A 21973-nucleotide genomic window follows, 5' to 3' on the forward strand; every position below is an offset into this window, starting at 1 on the left:
GAAAACAAAAACATAAAAAAGCATCAAACAGTTAGATTTAATCAGTTGTTGTTGGAATGAGTGTGTTGACAGTCACACAGTCAGCTAATTTATCTTCTGTAGTCACTGATTTTAAATCTGTCAGCTGTTGATATTTTCAGAATCAAAGTTGAAATTATATTTGATCACAAGTACTGCCATCAAATTTAACATCTGTCTCAACTAAAACACTATACTGTGATAGTTTTTTTCTTAAAAAGATGTGCATAATGGTGGAAGACTATAACAAAATTAAAGACCTAGCAGTCCTTAGGACAATGCATATCACCCATCGTTTTCCATGCCAGATTTTTTTAATTAAGCTAATCTTAAATGTGATACATGAGATATTTTGCTAACATGACTGACAAATGAACATACACACACAAACACACACAGAAAGGCAAAAACATTATCACCCTTTAGCCTTCAGTTGCAGCTAATAAATCTGGAATAAACACCAGATAAATTTAATTACTGTGCTAAAGTAAAGTGCTTACTGTGCAGAAAATTACTTTTCTGTTGTGTTGCTCTTTATAAAGTAATGTTGGGAGCCTGACAGGCTGATGTTAGCTAGTTAATTAGCTGATTTACAGCGAGCCTGCAGCGGGTTGTTCATTAGACCAATAGAAGCCAACTCTTGAAGCGTGTTGCAAACATTTGTTTAAAAACAAAATTACCCTAAAAAAAAAAAAAACCCCAAAAAAATTACATAGCTTTCGCTCCTCTGACTCACAAGTTAGGATAATCTATGTTTTTATTTCTGCCAAAATTTCAAACAGCTGGCTTTGTCTTTTTATAACAAAGTCAAAAGTTTAGTGGAATTCCTCTTCTTCTGCAATCATCCACAACTGCCTGACAACTCACAGCAACAGGTATGGGATGGGGAGCGCCACTTTGTGCTACGTATGACTGGTTAAAACCCTGCGTTGTCTCTGGCATGTCATTAAAAAAAAATCATAAACCACAAATACTGTACAACAGAAAGATGTAGTGGTTTTGACATCATCTTCGTTTAAAACCACTCATGCTCTACACTAATGAAAACATTACTATGCATATATTGCATCCTTACTGGTTGATTTCCTTAAGTAATACAGTTTGAAAGTTAAAAATACAAAATATATAAGAGAAGGGCAAATTACTAAAACATGCATTTCTACTTGTTAGTATTTATAGTGCAATCTGGCAAATGTGCTACCATATCAGACTTAAAAAAGTGATAGACCTAAGAAGCTGAGTGGGACAGAATATGGATGACATATCACAGCTTTGCCTTAATCAGACTCCCACTGTTTAAAAGCAACAACACAACAACTCATCTAAATTGCCATGGAGCAAGCTGGAAAATATTCTTTTTCCCCCTATAACTCTTCAGTATTTAAATAAGAGAAAATATCTATGCCTCATGGTGTACTGAAATGTCTAACCCACCTAATCAGCATATGTGTTTGTCAAGAATTACAAAGACAAACAAGGAATAAATGAAAAATCAAGTAGACAGCACAGTCAAGATGAAAACAAAGAGATAAAACTGGACAGGAGTGTGAGATAAACCATTCAGGAGGGGCAGACAGTGTACAAATGGGCAGATGGAAAGGGGAAAGGTCTTGGACTGGCGAGTTCTGGGGCAGGAGGGGAGATGAGAAGGGAGTAAAGGGATGTAAAGAGGGCGATTGAGGTGAGAAGGTGGGGTCAGCCTGTTTGTGAAGGAGAAGATTAAGTAACTAGAACAGAAAGAAAAAAAGAAATAACTAAAACACAGGATTAGAAAGTTGCTGATAAGTAAGGAAAAAGATCAGGTGAGAGAGCAAGCAAGAAAATAAATTGAAGAGGGAAGAAAAGAAAATAGGTAGAGAAAATAAGAACAGGAAAAACAGAAATAATGATGGAAGAGCAAAAGATTGCACCTGAAAGAGCAGACAGGCAAAAAGCAGAGCTGATGGTCACAGAGGGATAGTTCATATTTAGACAGTTCCCCACTGCATGCAGCTTTGCTTTTACACAGTTATCTCGGCACATCAATTAGTTCAACTAATTCCCATTGCCATCTGCTATGCAATTTAAGATGCACCTCTGGAGTAGCAAATAGGGTTCAAGAATTTTGAGGGGAGGGATGTTGATTTGGAAAATATGGGAATAATTTGCTTAATTGAAGCACCTAATGTTTCCATAACTCAGCACTGGAAGACCCAGAGGTAATCAGGTAGACTAAGTGTGATCACACTTTTCTCTCCTCGGAATAAGTGGTCTCTCCTCCCCAGCTTGATGGATTTTTCCTCTAAATGAAGACCCATTTATAAAGACCTGCCTTTTTATGAAAAAAAGGCTGTCTCTTATATCAATAGGAGTCGAAGAATAGAAAATGATGCTGTTCTTACCTTCATAAGCTACCTTAAATCCGTGAGCGCTTACTGCAAAGTCACTGGTAAGCCTCAACGAAAAAATGGAGCCAGAACTGGTAACAGGCGGGGGGATGGTAAATCCTGTTAACCTGCAGATAAGAGAAGGAGACCTCAGTACTGAATGTTTGATGTCACTCACATCAAATGTACATCCAATAATAAATATTGCACTATGAAGCTGCAGTTCAAGCAATATTATATATATATATATATATATATATATATATATATATATATATATATATATATATATATATATATATATATATATATATATAATGTTCACTGAAAACTTTCATGTTTTATTAAAAGTTTAAGTGATAAAACATTCACATTTTTCAGATTACAAATTCCACACATATTGAAGAACTATCACATTTGCTGTATAAAACTACATTAAAACTTATTTAGAGTAATAAATCAAAAAAAACTAACAGCTTGAGGGGCAGAAATCCAACATGTTATATACACTCACCGGGCCACTTCATTAAATACACCTGTCCAATTGCTTGTTACAACAAACAGCTAATCAGCCAATCACATGGCAGCAACTCAGGAAGAAAGAGAATTTAAATGACTGAATGTGGTGCGGTTGCTGGTGTCAGATGGGTTAATCTGGTCCGAGTATTTCAGAAACTGCTGATCTACTGGGATTTTCATACACAAACATTTTTGTTTACAGAGAATGGTATGAAAAAAAAAACAACTATTGAGCTGCATTTGTGTGGACAAAAAATCCTTTATGTCAAAAGTCAGAGGAGAATGAGCAGACTGGTATGAGATGATAGAAAGGCAATAGCAGCTCAAATAACCACTCATTTCAAACAAAAGGTCTGCAGAATACCATCTGAACACAAAACAAGTCCAGCCTTGAAGCAGATGGGCTACAGGAGCAGAAGACCAAACCAGGTGCCGCTCCTGTCAGCTAAGAACAGGAAAATTGGCACAGGCCCACCAAAGTTGAACAACAAAAGGTTGGAAAAACATAGCCTGCTCTGATGAATCGCTGTAAACCCAGATGGTTGTGTGTAAAAAATCCCAGTAGATCAGCAGTTTCTGAAATCGTTGGACCAGCCTGTCTGGCACCAACAACCATGAAACAATCAAAGTCACTTAAGTTCAGTTTAAACTTTAGCAAGTCGTCTTTACCACACCTAAATGCCTAAATGTATTGACTTGCTGTCATGTGATTGGCTGATTAGCCATTTGTGTTAACAAGGTGCATTGAAAAAAGTGGCCTGGTGGGTGTATGTGTGGTTTACGTAAATCAGAAGAGCCACGTGGGGAAGTGGCATGCTATGCACTACCAGAGCTGCATTTGTGAAAAATAATGACCATACCAAAGACTTGATGACAGAGGTTAAGCATTGGTGAGTCCAATGAAACAAGACTACTGTGAGAATTGTGATGCAGTTCATCCAGTAATAATATACTGGATACTATACAGTCAAAAACCCAAGTGGGAACCCTCCCTATTGTTTGAGGGGGTTTGAGGTCTCACAGCTACATTGTAACAGACTGATTCATTACTGCATTTCAAATTAGGTGCAGATCCAAACAAATCCATTTACTTTCACAACGTCGTAAACAAGATGTGTGGCTGACCATTCCTCAGCAGCTGCTGCTGATGTTCGATCGACCTTCCACTGCTGTAAGCCGGGCAGCGGAACACGAACTAAACTTGCGCCCAGTAGTTGTCTCCCGTTCCATTACTTCTTATTGCTAGTTTTGGAGCCCTTTTGAGACCGAGTCTCAACTTGACAATAAGCCAGGTAAATAATGTCCGCAGCGGGCCAAATGTGTAAAAAAAGAAACCCTCTCAGTGACAGCAAAGGAGAGGGTGCTGTATTTACAGCTTCAATAGAGTTTCCAATTACAGCACTGTGAACTGTGCAGTAAATAATTACCCTTTTTTCACAGGTGCTCGCAGCATGCCAAGACACTACTCGGAGTGAGTCGTGATGCAATTTTAAACACAAGACCCATAACTTAAATGTGACCTTGTAAGATGTGTGATCACTCAAAAGACCGTTGTACCTAATTTAAATGCACCGGTGGTTTAAATTAAACGTGAAGGCAAGCTTGTGTTTACAAGATAAATCTTTACGGTGTGTTTTAAACAACGAACAAATAAAGGGAAAAGGGTAGGACGCAATCTGTTTGTCACTTTTTATCCGTTTACTTATTAATGTTTACAACCAGTGACATCTGGTTAGGCTATAATCCAACTGGCTACAATCTAAACACAGCACAAACTTTTCACCTTTAAACCCACAAAATAAAAGTTGCTGACTGATGACCCCAACAATTGCTGAATAAAGTAAAAAAAAAAAAACAACATTGCTAATAAGACATTTAACAACAACGGCTAACCATTATTTTGTTTTTAACAATTTTGTGACCATTATGTTTTATCTCTTTGTAACAATTAAAGCTAAATATGCTCTTGGCAATTGTTTTTTAAGTTAATTAGATTTTTGTCAATCTCAAGACCCCTCCACTTGGCGTTTCTTGACCCACAGTGGGGCCCCTACCCCAACTTTGGGAACTACTGGTCTGGACGATAATGTCATCGTGCAGGTCCGAAACCCTGCTAAATACACATATACAATACAAAAATAAAAGCCTAAATTTCTCTTTTCTGGAAATAACAAAAGGAACAAAATATCTAAGATGTGATTAGTTAAAACAAAGGATTTGATTCAGACAAGCTGTGAATTAGGGATGTGCAGTAATGTGGTTATATGATACGTACAGCGGGGAAACCAAAAGTAGAAACAGCATTTCTTTAATTAAATACAGTCTTTAAAAACTTTGCTGTGAATTTATTCCCAGCCAGTACAGATAAGTTCAAACTACATAGGTATCTTTGTATATTAAAAAAAAGTGTACTTCTTGTAAACTTCTCATCTTCCGACATTCTTGCTGTGTAAATGTTTTTTTTTTCTTGTAGTGACGCCTATTGTTTAAGATGGGGAGTGCAGGAAGTGTAGAGCATTTCAATAAATAAGCAGCGACTCCGCCATATTGACTACCAACTTGATTGCTCCATTACAAATATGAAACCTGCTCAATTTACAGAACAGCCCAACGGACTTAAAAGTGTCTCTACTGGCAGAACTTGTAAATTATATCCGACAAATCTATCAAAACATGTCAGGACTTTTATTACCCTTGCAATGACAGTGCAGTGACCGTCAGAGGCTAAAGAGAAGAAGGAAGCAGCACAAGCTACAAATGGCAACACAAGAAAACATCACAAGCTTGTTGAGGCAGACGATATTACCCTATACTGCAGTATGTTTGAGGGAAGCTTAACGTTTATAAAAACGGATACCACTCAACACTACTATGATTTTTTTATTTTTAAATCTCTCCTTCCAGAAAAAAACACTGAATAGCAAAAGTTACATGAAAATGTCACAAATGGACGTATTAGTTCAATCTAACCTTGTTTTTGTGCCACAGATATAAGACTGAAAAGGCTTGTGTCATGTACCAAACAAGTCTTCCGCATGATTTTTTTGTAACTAACTATCTGAGCTTTTTCAACAGCAGGTCAGAAGTAGGAGGAATCCACAGTGCCTTTTTCATCTGGAAGTTCTACACTTTAAATGATTCACAGTTTGATATCAAGCTGGGAACTCTTTAAAAGTGCCCCCTCACCCAGTGTCTGGGGAGGAGGATTCCTAGGTGGGGGTGACTAATTGTTGGCAGAGTGAAACAGAAAAAAACAGGACAATCAGTGGTGGCAGAGTGCATGCTTGCGCAAATAGTACCCACCAGCTTGAGTGCAATGCAGGGCACAAAAAGCTCCCCCCCCCCCATAATGGCTACAGAGAACAAGGCGAAACTGGGATTCTAATTAGTTTGTCCACTAAGTGAAGTTTTGCCCGCTTATCGTGCCTTACCGCACTGACAGTGGAGATAAAATGTGCAGAACAGGGAAAATATGTGCTGCTATGGCAACATGTGATACAGAGAGACAAGGACAAAGGAGAGCAGATGCACGGTTACAGCAACACGCAGTATATAGGGTACATTTGGCCTGATGAACGGAAGCCTTGGTCTTCATCATTCAAAATCAAAGAGATGTAAAATAACAAAGACAATTTCTCATGGCCATATGTGAGAAGGAAAAAGTGGCACAGAAAAAGCCCTGACTGAACCTCAAACTGAGCTAAAGACTCATCATTGCATAAAAACAAGAAGGGAACTCCAGAGATCAGTCAACATAAAAAGAATCCATCTCTGTTAATTAACTTGAATGTTCTTAAATGTAACTTAAATGCTTCTTAAAACCACTGAAAAATGAAAAGCTTGTGGCTTAAATTTCATAAGACTTTTTAAATCATTGGGATATCTTACTTTGTTGTGGTTTCTTCAAAGACAAGGCAGATATTGTGACCTGTGCATGTCTCTGACATAAAAAAAACACGTCTTCATGATTTGGCATTCATTGCAGCCTGTTGCTTAGGAAACAGGAGCATCGGGTGAATGAATGGGAAATGTCATTAACAATTAAACACCATCAGGACTGCTGTCTTTTTACGCACAGGGACATCAGACACAAGCTAGCAATAAAATAATAAAAAATAAAAAAAATAAAAAATCACACTTCTACTTGAGATTCAACAAAGACATTAAATAATATCTCACCTTGGGAGGAGGGCGTGAATCACAAAAGAACTTTCATTTCCATCATAAAAGTAAAAAAAGTAAAACCGCAGCACTTTAAGGCAATACGGTCCAGATAAAATGGCACAAGAATTAACAATTTTTTTTTTCATATACTGCAATACCTTTGAGAGTCTTTTAATAAGCCCATCATAGCAGTTTTAGACCCCACATTTCTGATGTGTTAAAGATACGTGGGAGCTGAATTTGAGCTAAATTTTATTTTAATTCAAATCACTGAAATGTGGTGTGAAGTGACAGGACTGTTAATCTTTTTTAAAAGGCATTTATAAACCTCTAATATTCAACGTGGTGCTTTTTAAGGTCAAAATAAGGTTTAAACTCAAAGGTTGAGGGTAAATCTGAGTAAAACATTTATAAATTAGAGGCCTAGGAATCCTTGAAAAAAATGCATATCACACACTGTCGTTTCTTTTAACAAACTCTGGCATGAAAGTCAGAGCTGTAAACGTTTTGGTCAAACCTAAAAATAGCACGATGAGCAGTTTTCTGCAGTATTACAGAACTGTTTCATTAATGAATCTCTGCTACTACTACCATGATGAATAAAATCTGTCAAATTGATTTAGTCATTTTTACCTTTTTTTAATATCAGCCATCTTGACTCAAAAAAGTAATCAGTTATAACTGCAAATACAACAATTACTTTCTGCAAGTTTCTTTACAATTTGTCCAGTTAGTAATGAGATATTTAGGTAACAGCCAGACACAGAAGCTCACACCAACATGGGCAAAAACATTATCACCTGCCATCGCCTCTCTGCAGCAGGCGATGCTCCTGGCAACATCTAGGTAAGGTTGACTAAAGACCAGAGTTTCTTCTGACAGTAAAGTGTTTTGTTAAATGCATGAAAATAATTTGCAAAGTAGTGTGTAATGTGGAGAAAGGCAGGTCATTTAATATCCCTAGAAAAACAGCAACATTATTTTTCCTTGACATGTGATGAAAGCAGGTGCCTCAGCAGCCAAACAAGGTCACACCCGCGTGCCTTGAGTGAAATTAAATATTAAATTGTGCGCGGCTCCAGGAGCAGAAATTATGAAACACAACAAAGTGTGGCTTGGATAGAAACCAGGTGTCGTGCATCTGTATTGGTTTCCAAGTCGACCAGAAATGTCAGCGAGGGTTTAGAGACACCAGCTGCCTGAGCAGCTACAGCGTCCCCTGTTTATGAATCACAGCAACAACAGTGGCAGAAGAATGACTGTATGTGCCCGGGAACAGAGGGCCAATAATTGGCTGGACAGATGCAGCCGTTACTTCCACCTGAACACACTACATCAGCCCTGAAGGCAGCTGTCAGACATTCCCGCCACCTGATTAGTGTGTCAGGGAAGCAGCGTGCCATTGAGAAAAAGAAGAGAAAGATGAAAATGATGTAGCTCAATTTGTCCAACTCTCTGTCTGTCTGCCTCCATCTGTCTCTCCCTCCAAGCTTTCCTTCACTTTGTCTGTTTCACATGGCACAGGGCTGTTTATTAAATGTAACTTTTCCCGTTTTTTTTGTTTGTTTGTTTGTTTTTAATCTCCTGCTGATTCACAGTTCCTGTTGCTTTGCCTCTTTTTATCGCTTCGTCTCCCACCACATCTTCTTTTTGCCACATTCTCCTCAAGTAACAGAAAAGAAGAAGAGGTGACAAAGAGGGTAAGGGAGTGTTTCAACTGATCTTGACAAGTTACCATTTAAAGTAAGGTGCTCACCTTTTTTATTGTTGGAAGCACACAGTTACAAAATAAAGTCTGCTTCTTATTATGGTGAAATCCTAAAAACAAAGATTTGAAAAACAAAAATCAGGAAATTATTAATACATTTAAGCATTTTAGACTGAAACAGCTTCAATTGAATAAAAACCCAAATTGTTGGCATTTTGTTTTTATAAACTGCAATAAAAAAGTTGAATATTCAATATATTTACAAATTGTTTTTTTAAAAATCTGAGTTGTTTGAATGGGCGGCAGCGACCTGGAAAATGAATGCCAATTGAAGCAAAAGGGATGTACCTAAATACAATGCAGAGGGCTACAGGAAAATGCCATTCTAATTATGATATAAGCTTCTCATTTTTAATAAATAAAATAAAACTGAAACACCTCCTGACTCCTAGTGAAAGGCCTGACCCTACCCCTTAGTGCTCTGAAGTCACAAGGAACAGTGATTAAGTATTCCTCTACAAAATAGGACACCACCACCTGAATACCACCAATATGCCTTTATGTAAAAGGCCCACACACACACATACATATATATATATATATATATATATATATATACACACACATACATACACACACACACGTACATGTAATACACTGAACTACAATACTTATTACAAAAAATATTTTTCACTGAAAAATACAATGTTTTTTTGCTGTTTATGCTAAAATGTAAGAATGTGTAAAACAGGGTTAAAAGGAAAGGGCGAATTAGGATTCAGCTTCAGAGGAATACAAGGCAACTGACATACCTCCACTAACCTGTCCAATTGATGGGTTACATCCATTTTTGTCCACTCTAAACTTCACAGGATTGCATTTACAGTACATTAAATCTAACTAAAAGCTGAAGCCATGGCAATTTCAAGCATCATTGTTGCGACAAAGTATTTGCAAATGAAATACCCAATCGGCACAGTTTTGCTGTGATCAGTTCAAATTTGTGTCACTAGTTGTGTATTTGACTAAAGGCAGTACAGACCTCGTGGGTTTTAGTAGAAAAAAATTTATTAGTGCTCAAAGTAACCATCAAATTATGATAAAATCAAATTTTAGTTCAACTGGACACCAGCACCAAATTTTAGGAGAGATTCATGTTTTAGAAAAATTGTGGTCCGGAAAGCAAGATGAACAGATCTACAGAAAACCTGGGTAATTGTTAAAAAGTATATTTTAAAAAAATCTATGTAAACAGCAGTGAAGTTATACAACCTTCTTACTTTGATAAATGATCTAGACTAAACATGATAAGACCTGATAAGTCAAGTTTCACAATCCCTAATCCCCGATTCATTTCAGAAAATCTCTTAAACTTACTACTTTTATCAAAGACAAGACTCACTGAGCCTGATTCAATTAACTTAAGACTATAGATGCTGAAGTAGGAGTAAAATCACATATTTCTTTAGTATTTAAAGACATTCTAATTACAAGAGCCTAAAGCTCTTCTAAGACTTTACTTCTGTGTCAAAAAGCTAGAAAAATAACCAGATTTGTAGACACAGTTGTGTTGTTTTCAGCTGAGATCATGTGACAAAATATTATATCTCTTCACTGTCTAAGAAAACAACTGTTGGCTTTGTTTCAAAGGTTTAAGGTTGCAGCCTTGATACAGTACGTGATAAAACGATGTCTACCCTCGCTTTGATGCATTTGGCTGAATTTGAGTCCGCAGAATGTTTCTACACACCTCTTCATTGATCCTTATACCTCAGCAGTAAGTCAATAAATGCCAGAAGTGTGCCAGCAACCTTGGCAGTCATACAAGCCCGAGCCGATACAGAAGTGCCACCGTTTCTCACATGAGATGTTCGGCTTTTTCTCTTACCCTCTCCCTCCAATATTCCTGATCAAAGTTTGTTTATCAGTCTATAAAACTACTACTCAAAAGTCTGCTTTGTACTGTGTTGGATTTTCTTTTTTCTTTTTTTTTTTACCAGTTTCTGGTCTTTCGGCTTTTCAGACTACCCAGGGGGGGTTACATCCTGTGATAAATCTTCAGATGTTCTCCTCACAAAGTCCTGAAAACACGCACCCTGCAGAGCATTCCAGACTTTCTATGGCATCATAAAACCTTTGTTTTATTCAACAAGTAAATAATTTCTTAACGTCCAGAGGAAATGTGGGCCTCCACAAACTAGCAATTTTTTGACTGTATTTCCTGGGTGTGTTCAAAGCCTTTTTATGGGTTTAATTTGTGATTTCCGCCAGTCATTTTAAAACCATCCTTAAATACTGGAATTTTCCAAAAATAAATCAAAACTTGTCTTTTTTTAAGTTAAATTACTTTTACTTTTAAGGTATACGAAGAACACATTTCCTTTACTGTTAATGAAAACCTAGTTAATTTAGGGAGAATATGGGAACTAAGTAAATAATTGAAACACTTTGCTATGCTTGAGAGAATACAGTTAAGTGCCCGAAGTTACTATGACTCTAAAACCCTGAAAAAAAATATATATATATATGTACCGTGTATTTTAGTTTTGGGCCCCCTGGGTCTGAAAATATCTCCTTCAGGTTTGAATGGAAGAACTGTATCTGTCATTGTTCCAGCTCAAAGTAAAAGAAATCAGGCCTGGCCTCCTATCTTTATTTCCTCCCAGCTCGGTCTTCGAATCACGCTGCATTTGCTGCACCTGAGGAGGAAATTGCTGTTCTTTTCTAGTAACTGTACTTTATTTAACTGCTGGAGGAAATTAAGAAATAAAGATCTACATCAGCAGTGTTTTAGATCCTGACAGAAATAAAAACTAACATGGGATTGTCTGTCTTCTTTTTGAGCCAAAGGTAGGAAATTTCCATTTTCTACACCTAATTAAACTCACAATTTACCCAAACAAAAATAAATTCTACTTAATGTTTAGAATTAGTTCATATAATGAACAGTACTTAATGTTAGGCTCTAAAAACCCCAAAGAAAACGCAGATAAAAGAACGAACAGTGAAGCCTAGAGTTTATGAAGCTCGAAAAATTTTAAAGTGAGTGCAAACGGTGTAATAATTGTCCAGCTGGTTGTTACATTACTCAGCACAGTTTGGTTTTATAGCAGTTTTTTTTTTTTTCTTTTAATAGCCTTGACCTGTAAAACGCATGACTACTGATGGAACCGGGTCTAAAAGATGAATCATCACCATCCATTCAATGTTTTTACCACTTAGCTGAGAACTAATCCATTTGTTGTGCTGGCTATTCTGAACTTTTAGACAAAAAAAAACTAAAGGCTCTCACTATGATCAGTCACAGAGACATTTCAAAAGACATTTAATAATAAAAATCTAATGTTCCTTGAAGCAATGCATATTGCCGGTACCTTTCATGCCCGAGTTTTAGACATAGATCACTAGGAGTGGAGGTTATAGTCCTTACTTTGATGCATCACGATGCGGAGACGAATAATTCTGAATCAGTTTAAAAATGTCAAAAATCAATTAGCATTTAACATTATTAACATCTTGTTGCAGAGTGCAGAGTCAGGACAGTTCATGGTGTGTACACACACTGATTAAGACATACAATTAGGGCTGTGCAATTAATCAAATTTGTAGTTTTGATTTTGGCTCCAAACAATCACAAATCAGCGTAATTAACAAAAATGATCATAATTAAAAAATATCCTGCCATATTCCGCTTTGGGAGCATCTTGCCTCCCGAGTGAGCTGCAGCTTCTTCCCACCGCTGCCTCCTGTGTGTGAGAGATGAGCAGCTGGGGGGAGGGGAGGGTAGTCACAGCTTTGCTGCATTCAGAAACAACAACTTATCTGTAAGTTTTGTCAGAACGTAAATGACTGGGACAGCACGATGAACAATCTGAATAAAACCGACGGAGAGCGCCGCCGTCGCTTCACTCAACACTTCCACATGAAAACCCGTCACGAGAAGCGGGACGGGACTTTGTTAGACATTCCAGCTGTGTGTGTGGAATCAGATAATAAAACTACACCTGTTTAGGCAAAACGTTTCCAAAGCATGATTATTACTCAGTTAAAGTCTGTTAAGTCTGTGTTTAAGCAGCTGAAAGCTGTTCAACTCAGGTTCAGAGGAAATATAAAAGTCCTTGTCAATAAAACAGCAGAGGCTGTAGAATCATCCTCATCTTCATCATCCAGCGAGCACAGAGCAACATTAGAATACAACAGTTTTACACTGTCTGTACTGTAATAATCATGAAATCTAGAGTGAATATTAAGTTCATATGTGCCACACTTGTATTTTAGAAAAGGATGGACTGTTTCTTTACTCTCGTGTGATGAACTTTTTTAAGACTGAAAGTGTTTTTTTATTATTTCTAATTGATTTACACGCAGTTTTAAGAGCTTTACTAACGTATCAAACGTTATAGCGAAGTGAAACACTTTTTGCTGTGTTTTTATTGGAATGTGTCAAAGTTCATGAAATTTCAGATAATTTCTCATTTAATTGTTGAAATTTTATTAATCCACCATTTAAAAAAACATTTTATAACAATGGATTTTAGAAAAAGGTAAACAAATAAAATTATGAGGAATGTATAGGAATTGCACTATATTTGCCGATTTTATTTTTTTTTACGTTTAATTCTTACAACAGTCTACATTCGACCAAATACTTTGAGAGTTATTTTTTAGAGAAAGTTCAACACAAAAAAATATCACAGAAAAGTGTTTTCTACTGCAGTGCAGAGCAAAATGTTCTGTTTCTTTTAGGTCCGACAGATTCTCCACTCAGGAATTTGTCTGAAGCGTGTTTACGGATGCATCAATAATTGTTTTATATTTGTATCGCAGCTCTTTGAATTGTAACCGATTCAAACTCCTACGCTGAGAAATCAAAAAACATAAATCTTGAAAAGATCTTTCTGCACAATTTCAGGGGATATCGGGAAATTTTGCGCGATCCGTTTGAACTTGGAGTATGTGTCATGAATGACTCAACTACTGCCAGATGAAATTTTTCCTCAACATCTTTAAAACTAACTGTGTTCTAGTTATGTTTGTGTTTTCAAGGATCAGCTGGCTGTAGCGGCCATCTTAAATTGGACTTCAAAAGTTAATCAACCGTAGATGTTTCATTAAAATTCATCCACTGGTTCACAAGATATTTGGCTACAGAACAGAACAGACAGACAGTAACACACACACACATTATTGCCAAATCGTGTCGAAACCATTATTACCATCCCCAAAACTGTGCAAAAATTTTGCTAGATTAGTTTTTTTTGAAAACTTAGACTTTAAACGAAGCATTCCTCTTTTCAAAATTAATGTAGTCACCTCCCCCTATAAAGTTATAATCTTATAATCTGATTTTTATTATTATTATTAAATGATTTTATAATGTTGTTTAGATTTGTTAGGCACAGGGGTTTCTCTTTCGTATGTCAGATGAAGTTTAAAGCCCAACTCTCCATGTGGACAGTAAGCTTAGAACTGCTGTCAGGCTTCAACCTGTCATTGCTATGTGGCTTTGAACACTGAAGGAATTCAGGAGAGGAACTGTGCTTTTTACTTTACTGCCTCTGAAACAGAAAGGACATTTTAAAAAGATTTTTCTCGTTTTTTCTTCATTCAAAAGGTTAAAAAGGCACTACATAGAGAAGGACCATTTAACATTTTAGGGCCTAATTCTGTAGCAGGGTGTACTTTTATGATTTTCCCCACTGATTTCAATCTGTTTTTCCCTTCGATTTAAACTGAGTCAGAACGTTTTAATCCCCCCGAAATGCCAGTGTTCAAAGTCATATGACTGTCCTCCTCCATGAAGATGGCACGGTGCTGTCATACCATTAAAAAAAAGTGATAATAAAAACAGGCTGTTTTAAAACTGTTTAGATCAACAAAGCACTTACATTATGTTTATTGTTCACCAATTCACACTGACACTTGTACACCACTTCTAGCTTTATGAAAGTATAATGATATTCCAGAAGAATGTATAACAGGACATCCACTCCTTCATGTAAGATGGCAGACACACCACAGTCAACTCAGCCCATTAAACATTAAGTTATAATCCTCTGAAAAAGCATTTATAATATTAAAAGGCCTAGCAATCCCTGAAGGAATTCATATCACCCACTGTGTATCATGTTAGAGTTTAAAACTAAAATCCTCTTATGTTGAGAAATGACTGATTAAAGCTGCTTTGGTCAAATCTTGATTGATATCACACGATATCACAAGATCTCACAGAATCTGTTAGGGCTTGGAGTACGTGTTATCAGTGACTCTCAGCTACTCCCACACCACATTTTAACTCAGCATCTGTAAAATATTTTACAGATGCTGTTTTATAATGTTTATAGCCATTTTTGTGTTTGCTAAACTCGATTAGCTGTGGCAACCATCTTGATTTGGGGCGAGTCATAAAGTAAATCAGTTGTAGTTGCCCATTCACTGATTACTTTGAAAGTTTTGTTAAAATCTGTCCAGTGATTGATCACATTTGAAGAAAAATGAATGAACACACAAACACACTTACACGACTGCCCACCTGTCATGGCTGTGGGCCGTAATAATGGTGAACAACTAAACTAAACATTATCTTAATATTCTATTATTCTCCTAATGTGCCTTTTCACAATAATTTAACTAGCTAGATGGACGAATGAAGGACGTATTATGAAGGACATCTTACTTAAGGGACAAAGAAATCTAAAGTGGATCATCCCACATTTTCAATTTGTGTATTAGCATTTACAACAGTGGGTAAAAGCCAGGGAAAGATTTCCAATGAGATCATTGTTCCAATTCTTCTTCTGTTTCTTTTTGTCCCACTTCATTTGTTCCCTAAATTAGATGCTCGCTGGTGCACACTTGAGCTCAGCAAAATTTCCTCTAACAAGGTGTCAGCAGCTTTTTGTGTCCTTTAGTATGATCAGCGGCACCAGTGCTGAAGTCAAAATGTGCGTGTGTGTGCCAAGTAGAAAGCATCCAGGTTGGCATGTCTACTCAGGGGAACTACATAAACAGCTAAATGTTTGAAAAAAAAAAAAGATCGTAAGTGACAGTTATTTTAAAACATGAGGAGCATATCGTTGGCATGCCTTTTTTTAAACTTGGAAAAATTAAATATGCAGGGTTGCAGTGTTTAATTCCGGAGTACCTTATTCAGAAAATGAAGAAAGATAAGCTTGTGTGCAGCCTAATTTAAAAACTAAACATTTATCGCAAAATATTTCCTACATGCTGGTCTGCAGCAGGTAAAGAGTCAACACAGCAAGAACAATTATTGCACTGAAACAGCTGAGTAAAAAGGAGTGATTACCCCAACAGTCTTCTACTCTCCCATCTTCGGCATATAATTTTGACAATAATGAGCGCTTCAACCAGCCATTGCCAGGCACCGAGGGACTGAACAACATGTAAGTGCAGCACCGAGCGAGAGGGATGATGGGAAACTTCACACAGCAAAGAGAATACACACATCAATAGGGAGACGCACTAATCAGGTCCATCATGGGGATGTCGATTCTTTTTCATGTTAAAAATTCATTGTTGCTTTTGTCCTGGTCCCCTCTCTGAATTTCCGCCCTAATTAATTAATTAATGCCATTAATAAATTAAAGGGCTCTTTAATCTTGATCACGGTTTCTATTTATAGATGTCCTGAAAGGCTGGAAGGAAAAGTTGAGGACAAGGTCGGCTGCCTCTTTGGTCACCTTCTTACTCCTTCCATGGGAAATAACATCCACGCGCACCAAGAGGGCGGGAACGGGAAAAAGCAAAGAAGCACAAGAAACGGCTTCAGATGTCTCCGTGTGGGAATAAGCATCTTTCAGAACAAGTTTGCAAGGAGTGGATGGGAAAGTACAGTGTGTGCAGCCTCTTCTTTGACAGAGTTAAATAGGTAAAAAAAAATAAAAAGTAAAAAAATAAGAAAACATTGTAAGAGACCTTTTTCTCCTCCTTCCCTGGGATTTTTGTTGAGGCAGAATTAATTGTCTGCTGAAGCTCTACTAGCACACACCTGGGACCCTCGAGGCACAGTAAAAACTCATGAAAATATCACTTACTGGCAGGACACCGCGCTGTCTGAAGCTGTGACACGCTCTAGCACTCGGAAAAACAAATGCGACTAGAGCACAGAAAAACGTTGACATTTAGACAAATCGGGGGAAGAACAAAAAAGAAAAAAGGTATAAAAGTTAAAGCCAATTGCTTTCGCCTAATAACAGTAATTATTTCTGCTTTCGGCCTTCTTTAAAAATTTTAGAATGAGCTTTAGCTAAATTTTGCAACCCTAAATTCTACATTATATTTATTAATATATTAAAGCGGTAAACCACCTTTACAATCAGTCGACTTGATGAGTCCCACTCAAATTTAGCCTAATCCCCACCGTCTGCTGTTGCCAAATACAACACATATAAAGCAGATAATAAAGAAATGGTATTTTACCAGAAAGATTTATCGAATATACAGTACAAATAAAATAACTGTATGACTCACAATAGTTTTAAATAATAATAAAAAAATGCAAAAAATAAAAACAGCTTTAAATATTGTGTTCAAGATAAAATGAAGATCTACCATGCAGTTTCCTAAGAAAAGACCTGAAAAATACTCAACACATTTGATATTTTAAAGTCTGAGGGTGTCCCACAGTGTGGAGCCTAATAAACTGACAACAAAACACGTCTGCATATGACTTCATCTAGTTTTATTATTTTGTTTTTCAAACAAAATCTGGTACTTTCTGCACATCTAGACTGCTTCAAGACAGTTTGTTTGTTTGTTTGTTTTATCTGTTAGGAGTAGAATTGTGTTTTACTTAAAGGTTGCAAAGGGGCGGAAAATTTCTAGTAAACTTCTGGAAACTCTCCAGCAACGTTTAATGGGATGTTAAGTTAGGGAATTTTGGAAATTCCAAACTGTAAAACTTCTCACAAATCAATCCGAAGCACACCGACAGATAAGGGGCTAACAACCATCACAGATTCAGCGCTTTTTTTTTTTCCTTTCGTTTCAGATATTCTTACAAGAACATTTTATTTGGACATACACACAAATATTTCTCCATTAAGGAAACGTTTTTGGCATCTAACGGTGGCAGGTAGAAACAACAGTGAGTGATTTTGAATTTAAAAGCGTATTTTTCAGATGACACAGCCATCTGCATTAATACCATTCATCAAATTTATTTACCCAATAATATCATCAAAGCTTATTTTACATTATGTAGTCCACAGGCTTAGATGTGTAGCTTCAGTAGAGCTATGTTCGGAGTAAAAAGAATAAAATAAAAAATTATATTATATATATATATATATATATATATATATATATATATGGCCTCAGTAGTCCAGGGTTCTAGAAATCATCCATGCACATGACGAAGGAATGCACAGTTCAGGGTGGGGGCGTGGCCTTAACATCCCTGCAGTAAGCAGATTGCTGTGCATGTGATTGAAATATGGTGGTTTTAGTCAAGATTAGGCTAAGATCTATTTTCCTCCAACCATATTTAAAATCTCTGTTAAGGACCGGGTCATGTGCCGGTGCACGAATAAGGAGCGGACCCAGCACGTTAGCCTCTGGAAGCTACCGCTGCCCCGGAACCTCGTGGTTTGGCTTCAAGAGGACAGACCCCCAACATAACACAGCTCAATATCTTAGAAAATGTACAAGAAAACTACAGCTAAAAAAGTAGAAACAAAACAAACCTGTTTTTCCCTCATTTCAAGAAAAAAAAAAAAAACTGCAGAGTTCAATAAGATAATAAACACCCTGTTAAAGGAGGAGACACAAGGTCTAAAAGGTAAACAGACAAAACAAACATCTCTGCCGCAATCTGTAGGCACCTTTTACACAAGAGAAAAATGAAGCAATATATGTTGTTACATATTGTTTGTCAACACCATCCAGATGGTGTTGACATTTTAATAGGTTGGTTTGTATCTGTGCTTTTTGTTTACACTTTTTTCATAAGGTGTATTGTCCAGACTCCTGAACAGCTGGAAGTTTAAAAAAAAAAAAATGTTATGCTCGTATTCAACTTAGCAGTGGTTGTGCTGCTGCGGTATAAAGTTCCTGTTTGTTGCCAGGCCCCTTGTAGCAAGTGTTCAGATTCACACTGTCATCACGCAGAGAGCTCATAAAAAAATAACAGATGAAAAATACCCCTCATTTGTTCGCAGTATATGCTGCTTCCTACAAGCTGCAATCACAGACAAAAAATTTGTTCCCCCTACATTCATAAAAAAGAAAGGTACTGGAATATAATTTTGAGGCGTCACTGCACACCCGAGAGAAAATATTTGCTGAATTTGACTGTGCTCTGAATGACAATGTTTCAATCAATTCTTATTATTCACCTGACTCGCAGTGCATTTCATATCGTTTTCTGGTAACACCAGCAGCTTAGGAGGCCGTCCTCCTCCCGGCCTGAACTCACCGGCCGCCTGTCATGTTTAGAGGCTGGTTTGTTGTCGGAATTACCCAAGTTCAGGCACAAAGGAGAAAGGCTCTGGGTTTCAGCAAGACTCTGATAACAAAACTAAGACAAGCTGGCTCGATCTTTAAGGTGAACAAATGATCTGACAAAGAGGGTGGGGGAAAAAAAAGAAAAAGAAAACAGGGAGCATAAATCTCAGAGAGGAGTGATTAGTGGGTGACAACAGGTGTGTTAATTAAGCCAGGTGGCGTTCAAGGAGCTGGAAGCCAAGACTATTGAGGACATCTAATGGAAATGATCATACAAACATGAAAAAAAACAGAAAAAACAAAACAAAAAAACAAAAACAAAAACGAAATCACAATTTGCTCCTTCATTTGTCACAGAACTATACTCCTGAACACAGAAAAGGGTGACCGTGACTCGACTAAAAACACCTGCATAACTTAACTCGACATAATATTAGCATTGCAGGAGACAGGTCAAATCCACGCTGGTTTTAACAGTAAATTAGTTGTTTTTAAACAATAAAACTGAAGACAGCTTACAGAAATATGGCTGGGAGGTAGGCCTAGAAACGACTGGGGAACATTAACACAAAAATAGACTAAATAAATAAATAAAGCATAAGAGGAGTTAAAATTGGACAAAATGTAATCCTGCAGTCTCCTTGGTTCCTACTTTCAGCAAAATTTAGCTCTGTACAAAAATAAAGTATCTGATTTATGCTGTACGTTTAATCATTCGCTACTTTAAGCGTAATACGAGAAGGGATGTATGAAGTAGCCTATAACACATGAAACAAGTGCACACGTGGATAAAATAAACCTTCGGACGAAATAAATGCTTTTTTTCCCGGTAGAAAGTCCGACTCTTACCTCCGCAGGTGTCTGTGTGGCTATCTGTAGCTGCTCAACGTGCTGCTTTCAGGGATCCTGGGAAATTTCATGACTTTCACTGTCATCCGAAACTACCTGTCTAAATTATTATTTGACTGTGCCGCTGTGACATTTTCAGTGTTATCCGAGCAGAATTTATTTATTTATTTTTGAAAATGACGATTTTTATAACGAGTTGAACTTAACAAATAACAAATGTATATCAGTCTAAAATATAACATCAACAAAAACTTGGTGACTTGCCAGTGAAGTGACGTTTTATCACCAGTGAGGGGTGATATTTAACCAAATACACTTAACCCAGTATGTTGCTGATCTTTCTTTAGTTTGAGGAAAGCAACATGGCTGCCCAATTATTAGCAGATTCTTAAAAGCACAACAGCAAAGTCTGGACTCTATATAGGCTTGCAGACATTTACTTATTCATTCATTTATTCATTCTTTGGCTCTTTGTGACAGAAGTTGTATATGTGAGATGTGTTGATTAAATGATACAGACTGAACCGTCATGTTGACAAGCTGTTTATAAGCCTGTCCTTCTTACGGCATTATGCAACAGAACCTTTCAAGTATCTAAAGTGATGCAGCTGGTGCAGTAAAGTATCAGCAATGATTCAGCTCTTGAGTTGTTTCCCATCATCGCCGCTCTTTTGCTATTTATCCTCCTCTGTATTATCGAGTGACCTCAGCCCACTTCCACTGAAGCTGAGCTACATAAATGGGCCAAAAAGAATCATTTGGTTCTCGTTTTTCTTGCGTTTCTCACAGTGAACTTGCGGACTTCGCATTTACCCACTGATGGAGACACAGGCTTGTGAGCATAAGAGGACAATAGGACATTAAGATGTTTAAAATAAGCTTCTGAATTCTGTATGTAACCATGTTTTTCCATCCGTTTAGATGATTCTGCTGTTGCCAGCACATGTATTTATTAACTGCGGGATGTAGAGATTTGATAAAAGAAATGTAAAGAGCTGTCTGTTTTTTTTTACAAACCCCAAAATAGCAGGATTAATATCAGAGAGAATTAGGTCTAGCATTCCTTAAAGGAATACATGTCACCCGCCACCTCTCTTGCCAGAGTTTTAAACTAAAATCATCGTATATTGAAAAAGGACAGTCATAGCCATTTTTCTCCCACCTTGCAAATGATGTTACGTGTAATCTCATGTGGAATTGCGAAATTCTGCAAGATATGTTATCATCTGGAGTATGTGTTGAGAATGAATTTCAGCTACTACCTTACCAAATCTTAGGTGAATGTCTGTAAAATTAACATAGGTACAGCCATTTTTATGTTTCCTAAAGTCAGTTAGTTGTGGCAGCCGTTTTGAATTATGTTGACTCCAAATGTTAATTAGTTGTAGATTTATATCCAATGATTACTTTTTGAAAGTTTATTTAAAATTTGTCCAGTGGATCATGAGATGATTCGCTAACAGACAGACTGAACTGACTGCAAGAGTAATGGCAAAGTTTTAAAAACAGATCTCAAGAGATCAGTTAGTGCTGAGAGTACGTGTCGGGAATGACTGTCAGCTGTGACCACAACAAATTTGAGCTCAAAATCTGTCAAATTGGCTGGGATGTGGCTAATTTTGTGTTTGCAAAGATTGCTTAGGTCTCATCTGATTAACTACAGGAGTTCATCAGTTGTAGATGTACATCCAAGGATTATTCTCTGTAAGTTTCACTAAAATCCACCCATTGTTCATACAATATTTGTTTAAATTCTACAGACGAAAGCACACACAGACATAGACATGGGCAAAATCGTCATCACCACCTCGCTTTTGATAGTGGGTGATTAAAAAAAAAAAAAAAAAAACGATGACTCTCTACAACAAGAATGAATGTCATCTGC

General features: G+C 37.0%; 1 protein-coding gene across 3 annotated transcripts in view; it reads right to left on the reverse strand.

Moving 5' to 3' along the window:
• The window catches only part of LOC108232275 (CUB and sushi domain-containing protein 3), a 291392-nt gene that overhangs the window by 240625 nt on the left and 28794 nt on the right, over positions 1 to 21973 (reverse strand). For all 3 annotated transcript variants that reach the window (XM_017409915.3, XM_017409916.3, XM_017409917.3), the window contains exon 3: positions 2400 to 2512. In XM_017409915.3, coding sequence (XP_017265404.1) covers positions 2400 to 2512 — 113 coding nt within the window. The remainder of the gene's footprint in view (positions 1 to 2399; positions 2513 to 21973) is intronic.

Source organism: Kryptolebias marmoratus, linkage group LG16 (genome assembly GCF_001649575.2).
Source record: "Kryptolebias marmoratus isolate JLee-2015 linkage group LG16, ASM164957v2, whole genome shotgun sequence".
Lineage (NCBI taxonomy): Eukaryota > Metazoa > Chordata > Actinopteri > Cyprinodontiformes > Rivulidae > Kryptolebias > Kryptolebias marmoratus.